General features: G+C 41.5%; 1 protein-coding gene across 1 annotated transcript in view; it reads left to right on the top strand.

Annotated features, from left to right (window-relative positions):
- Positions 1 to 2,146: 2,146 nt before the first annotated feature.
- CCDC148 (coiled-coil domain containing 148) overlaps positions 2,147 to 16,777 on the top strand; it is a 32,950-nt gene continuing 18,319 nt past the window's right edge. Inside the window, exons 1-9 of the mRNA XM_062498608.1 lie at positions 2,147 to 2,201; positions 3,772 to 3,893; positions 6,762 to 6,865; positions 7,461 to 7,543; positions 7,700 to 7,863; positions 8,123 to 8,218; positions 8,310 to 8,491; positions 13,575 to 13,713; positions 15,558 to 15,764. Of these exons, the coding sequence (XP_062354592.1) occupies positions 2,147 to 2,201; positions 3,772 to 3,893; positions 6,762 to 6,865; positions 7,461 to 7,543; positions 7,700 to 7,863; positions 8,123 to 8,218; positions 8,310 to 8,491; positions 13,575 to 13,713; positions 15,558 to 15,764 (1,152 nt within the window). The remainder of the gene's footprint in view (positions 2,202 to 3,771; positions 3,894 to 6,761; positions 6,866 to 7,460; positions 7,544 to 7,699; positions 7,864 to 8,122; positions 8,219 to 8,309; positions 8,492 to 13,574; positions 13,714 to 15,557; positions 15,765 to 16,777) is intronic.

Raw genomic sequence — 16,777 nt, 5'->3', positions numbered from 1 at the left:
GGAATTTTGCTTGGTGGCTGATTGATCTTTTGCACTTTTTAAAATACATCAAGACTCCCAGGCTAGAGTCTGCAATGAAGTTTGAGCAAAGCATTGGAGCAGGGTATTGGAATTTGGGCTAAGATGGATTTTTACAGTATTGGAGAGGCTTCTAGGTACATCTGCATTAAAAGAGAATTAAATTTAACTGGCAGTGCTTTTATAATTTTGATTAGTACATTTGCTAGTTACTGAAGATAAAATGTGCATTTATATGGATCTTGTCCTCTTCCAAAACCATCTTAGCTTTCACTTTCAGTGTTTTAGTGCAGTCATAATGTTGAATAACAGAAAATAATGCATGTGAAAGGCTGAGATAAAATACAAATGTATGACATCATTGTGGAAGAGAGAAGTGGGTTGGCTTGGGGGGAATAAGGACCTGGTTCATCAAATACAGTAGCCCTAAACTTACAGAAAATGGCCAGTAATTTTTTTTTTTTTTTTTTGCATCAGTTCTGTTTTTGAGATGTATTCTCTTGGTTCCTTTTGGAAGGAGCTGAAGGCCAGGTCAATATGTGTGAAGTTTTTGTTCAAATATTGACATTAATCAGAAGCATATCAGTAGAAAGAAGATATTAACAGTTTGCCAAATGAACAAATAAATAAATAACCCACAGGGATAGCTCTGCTGCTGCTAATCTTACTAGTATCCATAGTTATTTTTCAAAATGGACAACATGTCTTGTGTTAGAAGCTTGTCATTTAAAGCTGGCCAGATGGACCCAGATTAGGATGATGGTTCCCAAAATGTGTAATGCAGGAGAATGACGCTGGTGTGGCAGCTGCGCAGGGAGCAGTAATAAAAGGTTTTAATGGAGAGAAGTGGTTCTGATGAATCCAATCTTCTTAGAGCTTTTGAGTACTCCCAATTCTCCATCAGCGTTATTTTTCCTTCATTATATGGTGAAGATGAGAGTCACTGTAGTACTCCCTTCCCAAGTTTATCAGTAGAAGCAGTGCTGAGATGCTCAGAAACCAAAATAAGCGGGCCTGAGGAAGAAGCAGAGGGCTGGATGCAAGCATCAAACAGCTCACAGGAACGTACATTGTAAACTGTCTTCAGCTGCAGTCTCACCTTTTTATTTGACTGACATGAATAGCTCTGCCAGAGTATTCTCCTTTACATCCCTTCTGCTGCTCTTCCTTCCCACCCCTGGAATTTGTAGGGATAAACTAGTTCATCTCAATAGAACAGTGAGGAAATAACTCCACAAATGAATATGTTTTGCTGTTCTATTATATGCTGTGTTGCTGCTTGCTGTGGGACCAGGCAAATGTCAAAGGTATGACAAAGAGATGGAATTCTGTGTGTATGAAATTTTGGCACAGTGTGGCTGGGTTTGAGGGAGAGGGTTCCTGGGCAGCCTTGCTGGACCTGACCTTCTCTTTCTGGTGTGACTCAGCTGTTGATTCAGTGAAGCTGAAACACCTCAGGTGGATCTATTGCTTTTATTTCTGTGCAAGACCTGGGATGACACCAGTACATGCTTAATTCAAAATAAGGGGTTTGACACATAAAAGACTTTTTTTCTTTTTCTTTTTTTTTTTTACTGTGTTGTGTAACTTGTTACATCTGAAATATGCTCTTTGACCCATGGTGAAGTGGATACTTGATACATGCTGCTCACCAAGAGCTGAGCCACTGCTGCCTGAACAACTGACCTGGTTTCACAGGTGCTACAACAAAGGGGGTTAAAGGCAATCTCCAAATATAAAAAAGAGTGATCTTTTCAGGCTCAATTTCTATAAAGCAAAGAACACCTCAAAGGCTGACCTTGTATTTGGATCAAGGGACTCATATTTTCATATTTTAAAAAGCACAAAGTAAAGAATAAATGAGCTATGCCACAGGATTACAGATTCATCAAGGAAATAGTATTTTGTTTTCTTGGCTGCTAAATGGTATGAGGCACAGGAAATCTCTACTAAAGTAAAAGATAAACCTGAGGAATTTATGTCTAACTACATTTTTAGTGAGATATACCTCTTCTCAGAAAACAATGGATATTTTTGAAAGTGTTTTTAGATTGCATCTGCAATGTTGGTATTCTCAAAACCTATGTTTGTTTCTCGGCAGGTCTTAAAAAATGCATAAAAAATAAAAATGGGTGGACTGGACCATGGAATATTGTTTTCAGATCATAGCATTAGTGGTGGAGGTATGTATGCTATTATATTTAGGCTTAATTGTTTGCTTGACTGTTTATGGAACACTCTGCCATTAATAGCCTCATATAGGAGCTGCTATGGCACTCTGGTTATGGTTTGACTTGGAAGGCACCTTAAAACCCATCCAGTGCCACCCTGCCATGGCAGGGACACCTTCTACTGTCCCAGGCTGCTCCAGCCCCAGTGTCCAGCCTTGGGCACTGCCAGGGAATCCAGGGGCAGCCACAGCTGCTCTGGGAATTCCACCCTGTGCCAGGGCTGCCCACCCTGCCGGGGAACAATTCCTTCTTTAGTCCCTGTTTGTATCCACTCTCCTGTCAGGTCCCAACTGCTGCCCCTCGTGCTGTCACATACAGATCCTGGTGAAGGAATAGATCCTTTCTGTTTCTCATGTTAACCCCCTTCACGTGGTGAGAGGCTGCAACAAAGTGTCCCTGGATTCTCCTCCAGACATCCCCACCTCTCTCAGTCTGCCTCCACAGTACAAGTGTTCCATCCCTCTGGCCGTTTCCATGGTCTCTGAGCATGGTTTCTGTGCCTCTGTGCTGGGGTCCTGGAGCTGGGCGCTGTTCTCTGCGGGGTCCTGGTGCAGAGCAGAGTGCCAGAACACCTCCCCTGGCACCCACCCAGGCTGGCTTGCTGGGCTCCAGGGGCAGTTTGCCAGCTCATGCCCAATCCTTTTGCTCTCAGGGTACCCAAGCTGCTCTCCCCAGAGCTGCTCCCATCCATTCAGTGCCCAGTCTCTGCCTGGTAGGGGCGCTCGGGAAAATCCTTCCCCGGCGAGGCATTGTCTGGAGATTGTTGTCAGGCTTTGTGTAGGCATGCAGCAAATGAAAATCCTGGGGGATGCTTGAAGGAGGCTCCTGGGCTGGCTCTGCAGGATTTATTTTACCTTTTTCCACCCTCTTAAGCCACATGTCAGGTACAGCACTTCAAACAGTGGGTTTAGCAGGGAATGCAGAAACATAATGACCAGTTTCCCTACTAAAGAAAACTAAAGCAGAGGTTGTAAGGAGATGGCCATTCCTTATCCCTGTAAGCCTCCTAGCTTTTGGAGAACGATTATCCGTGCAGAGGGCTTCTCTAGTGCTAGGGCAAGCGTTCAGGTACTGCATTTACAATGGTAATTGTACCTCAATTTTATGCCTCCTAGAAAGAAAATACTCCTGATGCTCAACCCATAGGTTGCAATAAACATTGAAGCAGTTTTCCAATCAGTGCAAGACAGATGCATTTATTGAAACTTAGGTATTTCTGAATTAGAAGTCATTACCATGCTTGTAAACACAGTTTAAAATGAATTAATAACTAAATTCACATGCAAACTATACTTTTCAAATTAACTTTTTGTAAACTGACAACTGGTTATAGTTTCTTATATAATTTCTACTAGTTTATGTTTGTTTCAAATTGTCATTCACTATCTTACAATATTGGTATGAAAACATGGAGTGTTGAAAACATTGGCTCTTATTTCTATCTATAGAGCTTTCATTCTACACCTCGCACTTGAAATATATCTCAATAATTTGAAATTACTTTGTTTTATATGATAACCAGACGATTTGGTGGTTCCTGCAAGAAATGCTCTTTGCAGCCAGAAGTACAAACCTGTTGACTACAAACATCTGTATGAACTTGCTGCAGAGGCAAAAATGGTCTCTGCACCAATTCAGTTAAAGGTATGATTTTTGTTTTGTTTTTAATGTGAATGCTTTTGAATTTCAGTGACTGTATTTCTTGTCCCCGCACCAAAGACTCTGAGAACAAATAGGGATCACAAATTTCCATAACAACGTTCAGCCAGAGGGGGTCAAATACGAAAGTTTATCATAGTTATACTGTGATTTGGATGTGTTAATGTCAATGTGTGGACTTTCTTCAGATCAGGGATGCAAAATATGTCTGGATTCTACTTCCTCAAAAGGCAGGAAAAATTAGTATTTTACTGCCTTGAGGAAATTCACCTAAACTTATTACATAATCTTGTTGGCAATGAAGAATTTGTGGGATTAAATGGAAAGGGAAGGCTGACCCAGGAAAAAAAAAGCCAAGCAAAATATATTAAGTGAGGATTTCCAAAAGCCAAGCGGAGGTAGATCTTAAAAAGATTAAAAATGTTTAATAGCCATAAAATGTAAATGTAGAGCAGACAGATGTATAAATTGGTGTAAAACATCTCAAGGGGTAAAGGCTAAAGGAGCCTTATTTAATACTAGAGATGGGTGTCAGTGAATGAGAGAAAAAACAAAATACATACTTTACAATATTGCTTCCTTTAGTGCATGTAGGTATCATATATCAAAAATTCTGGCAGATATTGCTTCATGGATTGGCAATACCAAATTCTACTGAACACATTCAAGTTTTATTTTTTCATCTTTCTTTTGTTTTTCCACTTTCTCAAGTGTTTTCCAACTGAGTAGGTAGTAAAATATATTTGGTGAAAGCTCCAGGGAGACTAATATGTGTTCCACCTACTACTTTTTGTTGCTGATTCAAGCCATTCAGATTTTGAAGAGCTGGGTTACTCTTCCTTTGAGGTAGAACCAAAGAAACAAATGGTAAATCAGTTGCTGACTGCTTAAGGAATAAAAAGACAGCACAACAGGGAAAAAAAGGGTAATATTGCAGCAGCTACACATGAATGCTGTTGCTATAAACTAAGTTCAAGAGCGTGTTAAACTATACATGCTAAAGTACTTCAACTTTTGTTTCACTTAGTTTTAGAATTGTTTTGAAGGTGTAACTATTTTCCAATTGCTTTAAATACAGCATTCTGTTTGCTTAAGTCTGATTTAATGTAAGAGTTTTCATATTGTAACAATAGAAAGAAGTTAACAGTAACATGTTCCATGAAATAGAGGAAATCAAGAGGAAACTGCAAGTAACTTTTAAAATGTGATAACATGCAAGCAGTAAAAGAGACATTATCTTTGATTCAGAAGTATTGTAACACAGTGGCTGAAAGCATGGCACAGGTGTGTTCAGGCTGCAGAGCAGGCCCACAGGCAGCTCCTGTGAACACCTCGTGTCCCATTCACACAGTTTCTGCACAGCCTCTGCTGTAGCTCCTCACCCAATACCGGTGCCAAGCACAAAGGGCCGGCCACGTTCCAGCTGGGCTCGTTCCTTGTGTGAGTGCCTAGGAACCAGGAGCACTGACCAGAGCTCCTGGGCTCACCTGGCAGGTGTGTTTCTTGTGTCTCAAGTAGGATTTGGGATTGCTGGGTGGTGGAAGGACTGGGATTGGAGAGTTTGCAAGTCTTTCCTTGTCTGTGTGAGTGCTGCAAAGGGCAATTCTACACTTTTTCCTGCTGGTGTCCCAGCCCAGCTGGGGCAGTAGTGGGAACATGCTGGATGTCTGTGGGTATCTCGGTCTCTGTGTGGGTCTCTCTGTGTCTGTGGGTGTCTCTGTGTCTCTTTCTGGGTATCTCTGGGTTTCTGTTTCTGTCTGTGGGTGTCTCTGTGTCTATCTCTGCGTCTATCTCTGTGTCTGTGGGTGTCTCTCTCTCTCTCTGTGTCTCTGTCTCTGTGGGTGCATGTCTGTGTTTCTGGCTGTGGCTGTGTTTGCTCAGTGCTCTTGTGTATGTGGACACAGAGGGGTCATGGTGGGTTTGTGCAGCTTTACCCTGGTCAGGAGATTGCAGGTTGTTTCCACCTGAGCCAAGTGGAGTCCCAGCATTTTTGACTCGGAACGTCACTCCTTTGCTGAAGTAGCTGTGGAGGGAGATGTTTATTCATTTCTCACTGTTAGGAATTAAGACAAGACTTTCCCGTGTGTTTTTGCCATAGACGATGTATGTGCATGCAGGGGGAGCTGGGAGGGGAGAGGGCTCTGTGAGGAGCTGTGGGGTGCAGGCAGGAGCTCTGGAGAAAAGCATGGCAAAGTAGCGCACAGAGAGAGGAAAGGAGCTTTGTCCTCAGCATGCTCGAGAGCCAGAGACAGTCACAGTGGCAGGAGGGTGAGAGGAAACTTCTCAGGAAACCTCTCCCTTCGTTGTTGGCTGGCCAGAGTCATCTTCCCCTTCAGCAGTCTTTCCCCTGGTTTAAGCAGGAACTCCACCTGCTTCAAAAGCAGGTATTCCTATTTTATCCAAAGTGTGAAGCAATGTTTTTGTGAAAACAGTTTGAGAGCCTCTCTAATTGGACAGATTTCATAAAAAGCTTTTTTTTTAGTAATGCCCTTTTGAAATACTTCTTCTTGACATACTTTCACTCTATCATCATCCCACATGTAAGAAAGTAAGTTTTTCATTCTCGTGCTTATCTTTCCTTAACTTTTCCTCCAGGGACATTGGGATGGGAAAGGAAAGAGCAAAACAGACTGATTTTTTTTTTTCCACTTTCTCCTCTCATTAATTGTGATTTGAAATGCAACAAACTTATTTAAAGAAAATTGGTTATATTTGAGCCCATTTTTCTTTAGAAAAGCAGGGTTTTTTTAAAAGCTATTAGGTTCATCGTTCTGTATTTGAAAGTTTCCTCGTGGAGGAATTTTGTAAAGCTGTTGAATACATTCAAAACACAACTTTTAATTTTCCCTGCAGATTAAAAAAGCGGAGCAAGTTTCAAAAATTAGCAAAGAGCAAATGCTGCTGAAACAGCATCGACAAGTGTGGTGGCAAGAGTATAAAAGACTGAGTGAGAGAAGGTAACGGCTGAGGGATCTGAGTGAGTGAATACTAAAGCGACTTCAGCAGAATTTTTGGGCTGGCATACTTGATTCAAGGAAAATTGAGGAAAAAATGTTATAGTACCTGCTCTGAAGGTGTTTTTGTGTGGGGAATGAAGGTTTGTGGTGCACATGGAGGGGGGGTCTGTGACATGAAGAGCTCACCTGGGGGCAGGGAGAACAGGGCTTGCTGCTCTCGGAGCCTCTCAGGCTGGGCTCGGAGCCGTGCAGTTCACCAGCAGCATCTGAAAACTTTGCAAGAGTACCACAGGTGTCTTTGCAAAAGTACCAGAAATTTTCAGATACTGTTCAGTTCCTTTAGAGCCTGTCTCTCAATGTGTGTGTTGAGGTCACACCGCAGAGGATATTAACAGTGCTCTTGTCTCTTACCCTGTGTACTCAGCAAGAGCATTGGTGGCTTCTTTACCATCTTTGTGTCCAAGTTCACTTCGTACCTTCCCAGGCAAAGACTTCCCTTTTAAATGTAATTATTGGAGTATTTGAGTATTCTTACAAATGTAATGAATAAGAAATTTAAGCTTCTGCAGAATACATTTAATTTAATTTCATTCAGGCAAAAAGCAGAAGAAGAAATGAAGACTTTTCTTGATAAAGAAAGCCATAAGAGCAACGTTTTTTTTAATTTGAGGAACTTGGGTAAGAATTTTTTATTAATTTCTTAATTATTTTTTGATAGTCAACATTACCTTGATTGTTTGTTTGAGTTCTTAAATCCCTTCCTTGACAGGTTTAGATTTACAGAGCACAGTGACATTTTTTTGTGTGTTTGAGAAAGCTTTCTGTTTCACACAGAGCAGAAATTGTCCAGGGAGTGGGACACTTATCAAACAAATGCTTTAGCTCCTGTCTGGCAGCTAAAGGAGGATTTGAAGCTCAAACTGACTAAAATGCAGCATTACCTCTCAAAAGAATCTTGTCAGAAACCCGAGATCAATTCAACTGAGGTGTTACAGCAGGTTGGTAATTTAACTTTATTTTTACAATTTATTACCACCATATTCTTAGCATTTTCTTTTATTTTTTTGGTGGAACTTTGTGTCTATGACACACGTGCAATGTGTGCCATAAACCCTGCTTCTTATCATGCTGTAAATCTGTACAAGATTTAAAAGTCTGTACAAGCATAGTAGTGTAGGGCTGGAAGTCTGACTGTTTCTAAGAGCTTTCACATTGTAACAAGAGGAAGAAGTAACAGGAACATGTTTCATGAAATAGATCAAATTTATGAAGAAGCAACAGAAGGCAATTTTGGAAGACCTCATCCTTGAAAGTCTGGTTTTGGAAAAAGAGATTGAAGAGTTCAAAGACAATGTAAGCTTTTTCTTATAAGTTCAAGTAGAAGTTTATTGAGGGGGTAATTATGATGCAGAGTAGTGTCCTGAGCAGCATTTCTTCACTGCAGGCATTAGTGCATTCTTCTGAAGAGAAAAATGGACTTTTCCTGGCAGTTCCTGCAGAGCTGCTGTCTCTGGAGTGCCCTTACCCTGACCTGAAGACCTTGGTGATCGAGGAGTACCAGGAGCTCGCCAGCAGCTACTGGGAGAAGATTCAGGAGGTGGATCAACAGCTGGAAGCTTTATCCAGGTACTGACACATCTCTGCACATCTTTTGTGAGATCAAATGTGTACCTGCAGTGTGACCTGCAAGCTGCAGGTGCTGTGGTGGGCTCAGCCATCGCTCTGGCTCTGCTCTGTGCAGAGCAGTGGAGGCACTCCCAGCCCTGAGCGTGAAGCCAGTCTTTGCAGGAGTTATCAGCTGAAACAATAAGCAACATGTTTGGTGGATTAAGGAACCAACAATCTGGCATGCATCAAATGTCCTTTCATATGCTCTTGCAGGAATGGAAATTACTTCTTCTGTATGATAATTACACTAGCAAGATCATGACAGAAAAGTACAGTCTTTCCAAGACACACTTCCAGAGCTTTCATCTATAAAGCAGAGAAAAAGGTCCAATCTTTTCACAAATTTTGGATCACTGTAGTAATTGTCATCACAAAGTAATGTAAAAGATGTATATAGCTCTGATTCAGATAACAAAAAGGAGAGAGATTTTTCTGTAAATAAAGATGTTTATTGAAAGAGCAGTATTCATAGTGATCTAGAAAACTAATAAACCTGTATATTAATAGTATAAAGCTTAGCCTTTCTGCTGAGGCTGTCTGGAGTCCAGGAGATACTGAGTTGCAGACACTGGATAGCCTTTGAACTCTTTTTGCTGTCTCCTGATATTCCTTTGGATGACTTCAGGTTGTCAAAAGACTGAGGAAAGGGTAGGCCAATGGAATGGTTTGGAGTAACTGGGGAGAACAGGAAGGTCCCTGAATTTCTTTGGTAGAATAATCACATGTTGCTTCTAAATCTGTGTTCTGTACACTCATGCAGTGCAGTGATTTTTCTGTCCCTGCTGCTGAATGAGTTTGATGTGCTGAAATGGGCTAAAGATGCTGAGTGCCATAGAAAGGGATGTTATGATGTACTTATTTTTTGTACAGGTTGTACAAATATTCTGTATCTTCTTCTTGTGTTACCTGAAACCCATATGTTATTACTGGAGCATCCTAGCTGTTAGAACATGATACTTATTAAAAATTGTTTTGATTTATCCTGTATTTATAGAATTTATGAAGCCACAAATGGCATATTTAAGCAGTTCTTTTGCTGCTCTCTGTTACTTTGTTACAGTTTCTCTTACAGAAGAAGTTTTGACAACCACAGTGAGAAAACCTGTGACAAATGCTAAATCACTAAATATGTACAAAGTCTTTCTAGTGGTTTTAATCAAAATTGTGTCAAAGTTTGTGATCAACAGAATTTTGATGAAAATTCATAAATTAAAATCCTTGACTCACACAGCATGTGTGCTACTGAATAATGGACAGATGTGGATATAACAACACAATTTATGAAAATGCTTGAAAAATCTGCTGTAGTATTTTCACTGATAGGTATGAGTTTAGGTCTGGAGCTAGCTGATTTTGCACCAATAAGTAAATAATTTCAGGACTTAAAGATAAAATACTGTATTTACAACGGAAAGAAATCAGTTGTAGCCTGAACACATGTGCAGTGGCACTTTGAAGGAAGGAGGTTGTAATCTCTAGATGGGAAAAACACAGTGGATGCAGCTGGGGAAGATGCTGGTGGTGGGGCAGGAATCTGCTGGGGCTGTCAGAGGCTGTAGGGCCATGGACCTGGTTTGGGCCAGTGTGCCAGTACTGAGAACTGGAAATGCAGGGAATCATAAATGAACCTTCAGCAAGCATCTCAGACATTTTATTTAAAGCTAGACCTTGGGGGCTTTTATTAGCCTTCTGGTCTCCAAATCTTTAATGTATTTATCATTTATGTTCCAATGATTTTGTCCACAACTGCATTAAAAATGAGTTTTCAATTAAAAATAAAAACAAACTTTGTTCTTATAGCATGGTTTTCTTCCAGTGTACTGCTCTGTAAAAGACTCAACTCGGTTCTTACATTTATATTGGCTAATTTTCAGGGAGATATTCTGAGTTTGTAAAGTTACAGCCTTGTGATTGAAGTATTCTATAATTCATCATGCTAGCTGTGATCCAACTGGCACAGATAATGCTGTGAGAAATGGAGTGACATGTCCTTGACCTTGGTATGTATCCCCTGATTAGTGCAGCCTTCATGAAACCTTTGCAGTTACTGTCATTGCTCGGTACCCAGGGACACCAAACATCCTCCTTTAATACATTTTTTTTTCTAATTTTTTTGATTTGAGAAGTTGCTCAGTAGCACATGATTCTATGGTAACTTGGTCACTTCAGCTGGGTCACTTGGTCACTTCACTTCCTCTGTCATCATATGTTGTACGTATAGTAAAGAAACCTTCTCTTAATACTCTGGCATTGCACATCCCATTTTTTATCAGTTCAGACTGTCTGGAACAGAGAATTTGGAAAATGCACATAGAATGTTCAAAAAACAAACTTTAGAATAAGATAATGTTCTGGGTCTGGTCTACTCTGTGTGATTTTCATTCACACTAGAAGGCCCATTGCGGTAGTCATTGATTTGAGAAAAGGAAGAAGAGCTTGTTGGTTTTTGTTTTGTTTTGTTTTTTTCCCAAGCCTTATGCAGGATTATAATATTTTATAATCCAATTTAATTTATTTTGATGTTGCTGAAACACAAATTTTTGTGTTTGGGAAATACCCTCGTCCTGAGCTATCCCACAAATTGTGGAATTGGACTGATGTGTGTTAGGATGATTCTTGAAGCACTATTATATTTCTTCCACAATTTCCAAGCATGTCTGATTTGTTTAAATCACTGAATGATGAATGGAGTATTGCAGACTCAGCACCGCATCCTCTGCAGTATCCTTTCAAAGGAATGGAAGCGGGGGACAGTCCCAGCCCAGGGTGTCTCTGGAGCAACAATGGGCAACAATGGCCATTATTAACAGTGGGGGACTGACTCACTCGGTGCAGGGTGGCACCGTGTGTGCTACTGTGGCACCGTGTGTGCCTGCAGATCCTGTGACATGGTGGCAATTAGTGTGTGGGTTATGGTGGCACTCTGGCACAGTGGCACTGTGCGCGTCGCTGTGTGCCTGCCGATGGACGCAGCAGTGCCGCTCCCCGGTGCCGGTCCCGCTGCTCCGGCACGGGCTCAGCTCCGCGGGGATTCCAGCGGGGATTCCAGCGGGGACAGGAGCTTCCCTCGGAGCAGTTTGTGTTCCTCGGAGTGTGCAGAGCCACGGATTAATGCTGGCTGAATCTGGTCCAAAGGAAGCAGCTGCCTCAGGGCTGCTGCGTGTAAGACGATTGCTGTTACAGCGCTGAATCAAAATAAAGGTTGTGCTGTGATCTGGTACAACGCTGCATACAAGGGAAGCAAGTGCTGCATTTAAAATTTGGGTCATGCATTCAGCCTGGCAAATGTTTGTCAATATCTTGACAGTGTGGAAACTTGATAATACCTTAAATATTCACGTCAAATGTGTTGACAATTTTCAGACTCGTTTTAGATGAGATATTCCTTTCTGGAATTTTACTGAGGTGTAAGTGAAGTGAATATGCTGGGCTGGATCATGCTTTTTTTTTTTTTTTTTTTTTTTTTTTTTTTTTTTTTTTTTTTTTTTTTCCCCAGTATTTGTCTATGGACAGCTGACAAAATCTCAGCACAGCTGACAAATTTTGGCGCAGCTGACAAAACAAGGCATTGGCAGTCAGTTTGTCCCTACTCACAATGAACTACTTGTAGCTCTCTCTCCAGCTGATTGCTCCCCAAAGGATCTCCCACGAAAACTTCTTGTTTTGAGCAGTGCAGAGGTTCATGGTTAGCTGGCCATCAGAGGAAAATAAATCAGAGGCAACTTGTCAGAGGTGTGGGATGGAGGAGGCAGGACCTGGTGCAGCTGCTGGGGCACCTGCCCGGTGTGCTGGTGGCACAGGAGGGCACCAGACAGGCCACGGGACTGCAGCATCTCTGCTCCTCCCTGTTCTCAGGGCATGGTGTAATGCTCCCTGACCAAGATGTGCCTTACTCTGCCCCACTCATCTTTGCAGGCAGAGCTCTATTAGTTCACCAACCTGTATGGGCAGAAATGTCCAAAACGTTACAAAACCAAATCTCAGCTCTTAGAACTACCTCACTACTGTCACTGAAGTGACATCTTCAGATGTCAGCATGTGATGTATGCCAGGACTCACAGAGGATGATAGTTCATTTCTTTAATGGTGGATCATGAAGTCTAGTTTAATTACATGTGAGTTTCTCACAAAAATCGCCTGTTTGAAGTATCTGTTCTTTCTGTCTGCATAAGGATAAGGTTGTTCCTACACTCCACTGGCTGCAGTGCAGTGGAATACTCAGGCAGTGCTGCTGGCTTGGGAAGACCAGGAGCTGCAGCAGCTGGAGGCAGCAGGAATTTGGGGGGTGGGTAAAGTCTCATGACTGCCTTCTTTTAATTATCCCTGGGCTCTTAGTCACTTCTGAAACCAGGTCACTGGGCCAGAGAGACCTTTTGGTCTGAGTCAGTGTTGCTGCTTGGATGTTAATGCTGACAATGACAGCCTGACATTAATCCCTTAGGGCCAGGAGTTCAGACTGAGGGTAAAACTGCAGCCCAGCCTGTGGTATCCTTTCAGATGGATGCTACTTCTCACTGCTCTCATTTTCTGAGACAGATGCATGCAGGCTGATTACTACAGCTCCTACTCTAAAAAATGGTGAATCCTATGCCTGCTGATGAGTTTATGGCTGTTAGGAGTTTGCTAAACTAGATCTTCATTTAGCTGCATGCAGGGATTGTCTCTTCATTCATTCCCTTTTGATCATTTATTTGGTCTCAGAGGTAGAGTCTCATCATCTTGTTCTCTTTCATACTGTCTTTTCCTTGTGGGGTCACTGATTATCCATTACTGTGGCATGTTTGAGAAACACAGTGGCATTCCCATTAAAAAGCCAGATTGGAAACAGAACAATTCACTCACATGATGACATGGCAAGTGTCATATCAACAAAGCAATGTATGTTTGCTTTATTTTATTAATCTGATTTTGTCACCTCTGACCCTACATCCAGTTTACAGCCTGAGAACTGTGAGCCCACTCAAGGCTGGGCTGCCCAGAACCAAACTCCTCCTTTTCAGTGGTTAAGTTATACTGGATGGATTATTTTGCATTCCTGTAGGAACAGTGACTGGAAGAAAGAAGATCAGTGGGTTTTCCAGATTGTTATCAATCAGTACCCAAGTTGTCTTCAGAAGAGGAGGACTTTGTACCTGGATATGCTGCAGAGGTATCTTCCCCACAAATCCAGGCAGGAGTTGGTCAGTGCTGGTTTATATATTCGTTCAATTATACAAATTCTTAAACTATGTAGTGAACAGTTATATTAAAGAATGTATGTTTGTTGAAATTTTTTCATTTTAAAATTTATTAATTAAAAATTTTATTCTGCACAGTAAAGAAGAGATATCCCTGTTTTCAAAATGCAGGAATTTTAAAACTTATCAACTCTTCAAAACAAGCATTCAGTAGATTTTATAGTATCATAGCCAAACTCACAAAAATAATTGTTTAGTGTTGCTTCTGCTGTACAGTTTTATAGCTGTGTTCTGCCACTCTGCTTCTCCTGGAGTTTTTATTTTTCATGAGGACGTACAGTCTTGTTGCATTGCCTAGGAATCGTTATTTTAATTGTTCTGTGGCACACACATAGCATGAAGAGTGGAAAGTTATCTCCTACTCTGAGGGAGAGCTATTTTTATATAAGTAATGCTTTCAAATTGATTGCTGATTCCTCTTGCACTTCACAGTGAATAAGCACATAGCAGCTAATTGAGAAACCCATTTCAAGGCCAGAACACTTCAGGATGTCATAAGGAAAGTAGGAGGCTTTTTTTATCTCTGTCTGTATTTTTAGACCATCTACTTCTCTGTGTTTGAGGAGTGTCTAGTGCAAAGGAATGACAGTGAAGTGATACTGATAGTTAGCCAGAGTTTTATTAGAAACAAAGTTCTTGTGGATTTCAGAAATTTTGCCCTGGACTGAATAGGGCTGGATAATCACATGTTTTGGACAATGCAGGTATGTTTTAAGCACAGCCACTATTAATGGGTCTCCATACTTCTTTGTAGGTTCATTTAAAATTTAAAAACACTATATTTATAAATCAAATTTCTACATTGAGCTGATACCTTTTGGTGTGTGTATTAGCATGACAACTATGGAAATGTTAAAACCCTGCTAAGAATCTGTTCTTGGAGTATGTGTGTCACATTGGAACAGCAGGCTGGAGCCTTCCTCACCTCCTTCCCTCCCTCCCTCCCTCGAGGGCAGCTCAAGGTGCAGCTTCAGCCAAGAGCTGATAGGATTATCTGTGAGCCAACATCCACCACTGCCCTACCAGAGGCCTGGAATGAGCATCTGGGATGGTCCCCTTGACACCTCTGAGCAGCCAGCCATCTCCAGAATCTCATCCATCCCAAGATATTTTGGGGATATAAGACAGGTTCAAGACTCTACTGCCTCATTCTAGGCAGTCTTACTTGATACTGCTTCCATCAAAGTGTTGAACCTTGAATATCTTCATGAACCTCACTGAATTAGGCCAAAGCAAGTGGATTTTGGATTAAACATTCCCTGTTTTTGCTAGGTGATTACTCTGGTGCTGCCACTGTGCTGATTGGTGAACTTGGATTTTATTTCCAAATTTCCTGCTAGGAAAGAAGTGAAACTGATTCCCCCTGTACTGCTTTTGTACAATTGCTGTTATTGGTGCTCTATTTCTCTGCAGATCAGAATTTGTAGGAAAAGCCTCATCTTGCTGGAAGTGCTTGACATCTCTGGATATGTATTGAAGGATCTGCTTATGTGTTACGTCCTTGAGGGCAGGGGGGACCACAGCATTTCATTTATTACCATTGCAAAAGCACAGCTGAACAAAGAGCAGTGGGCCAGGAGGATGCTGTGATGCTGCAAGGTGTCACTGCCCAGGACACCAGGAGATGGTGACATCCCTGGCACCTTGCAGAGTGCACAGGGCTGTGCTGAGGGTATTGGTGATACAAGAACTAAATCAATGACACCTGAAGTTTGCAAAAATGTCTAGGATTTTAATTTTATTAATGAATAGTTTTTAAGCCTTTCTGAAATGCCTTCCTCTTTCAGGTTGTTCATGAGAAGGCTTGGGATCACTGCCATTCCATCAGGAATCAGCGCAGAGCCTTGCTGCTAACCTGGGCTCAGGTCAGGAAAGCCTTTGTCCTTAGGGCAGTGGCAACTGCTGCTGAAGCTGCTGCTGCTCACGAGGCACAAGTGGTGCTGGCTGGTTCCAGGCAAAAGCAACTGGAGATCTGTGCTGATCTGAAAGCAAAGGTATGTTTGGTTATAAATCCGTCACTAAATCTGTATCTAACAGATGCATTCAAAATGAAGTTTTTTACACCAACACTAATCTGTTCTCAGATGAATAATGGATATGTCTGCCCTTGTGTTTATTTTTAAGAATTCTTTTTAAGGCATGAATCAATGGATCCTGTAACTTGTTCGCCCTTGTTATAGAAGGTTCACAATATTCTGATTTACTGTGGTAAGATGTGAAAAAAGATAAAAATACCTGTGTGGTTTTGGTAGAGCAAAGTGGGAGGAGGCTGGACACAAGAGGAAGATGTTATGATGTTCATGCCTAAGCTGTTTGTAGGAGGAATTCCATTTCTGGGCATGAGAGGCATGTTAAGATTTGTTTAAACTGCTCTCTGATTTTTGACTTGCACAGAAATGAACATCTGAGAACATTCATGATGTGTTATTCTCACTTTACCAATATTCTCGCTGCTGTGCCCTCACTTTTCATTGAAATACTAAAACCTTGATTTAGGTTTTCTACGAGAAGTAAAGCATGGTAAAACCTGTTCTGTGAGGCAGGATTTTGATGCTGATGCTAGTTTTTAATTAGCAATAACACAAAGCCCTTCTGTCTTGTGTTTTGGAGCTGTTTGGCATAAGAAGGTTTGAATCCAAGCAGTTTAGGGTTAGAAACTGCCTGGGCATGACTGAGTGGGGAGTACCATGCTCTGACTCCTGTGTCAGCCTTCCCTTGAGCCAAGGGCAGGAAGGAGTGGTTCTCTGGAGCTGAGGGGATGTTTGGTGTTTTTTTACCCAGGCTTTCCTTTCTGGAATGCCTGTGTGTCTCTTACCTACTCAACCTTCCAGAGATGGAAGGGCCAATTATTCCAGAACTGTGAATTTGAGTCACCTTTTTCCCCTTTGTTTCTTGTATCTCCTTCCGCATGAGAAGTAACAAGCTGGTTTTGGAGTGCTTTGTTGTCTCCATGTAGTTTAAGATTCTCACAAATACACTGAACATTGCCTGAAAGTTTTTTGGATTT

The sequence above is a fragment of the Cinclus cinclus genome, chromosome 9, assembly GCF_963662255.1.
Source record: "Cinclus cinclus chromosome 9, bCinCin1.1, whole genome shotgun sequence".
Classification (NCBI taxonomy): Eukaryota; Metazoa; Chordata; class Aves; order Passeriformes; family Cinclidae; genus Cinclus; species Cinclus cinclus.
The sequence above is the reverse complement of the archived record's forward strand: the minus strand, read 5'-3'. Positions and strand labels throughout refer to the sequence as shown.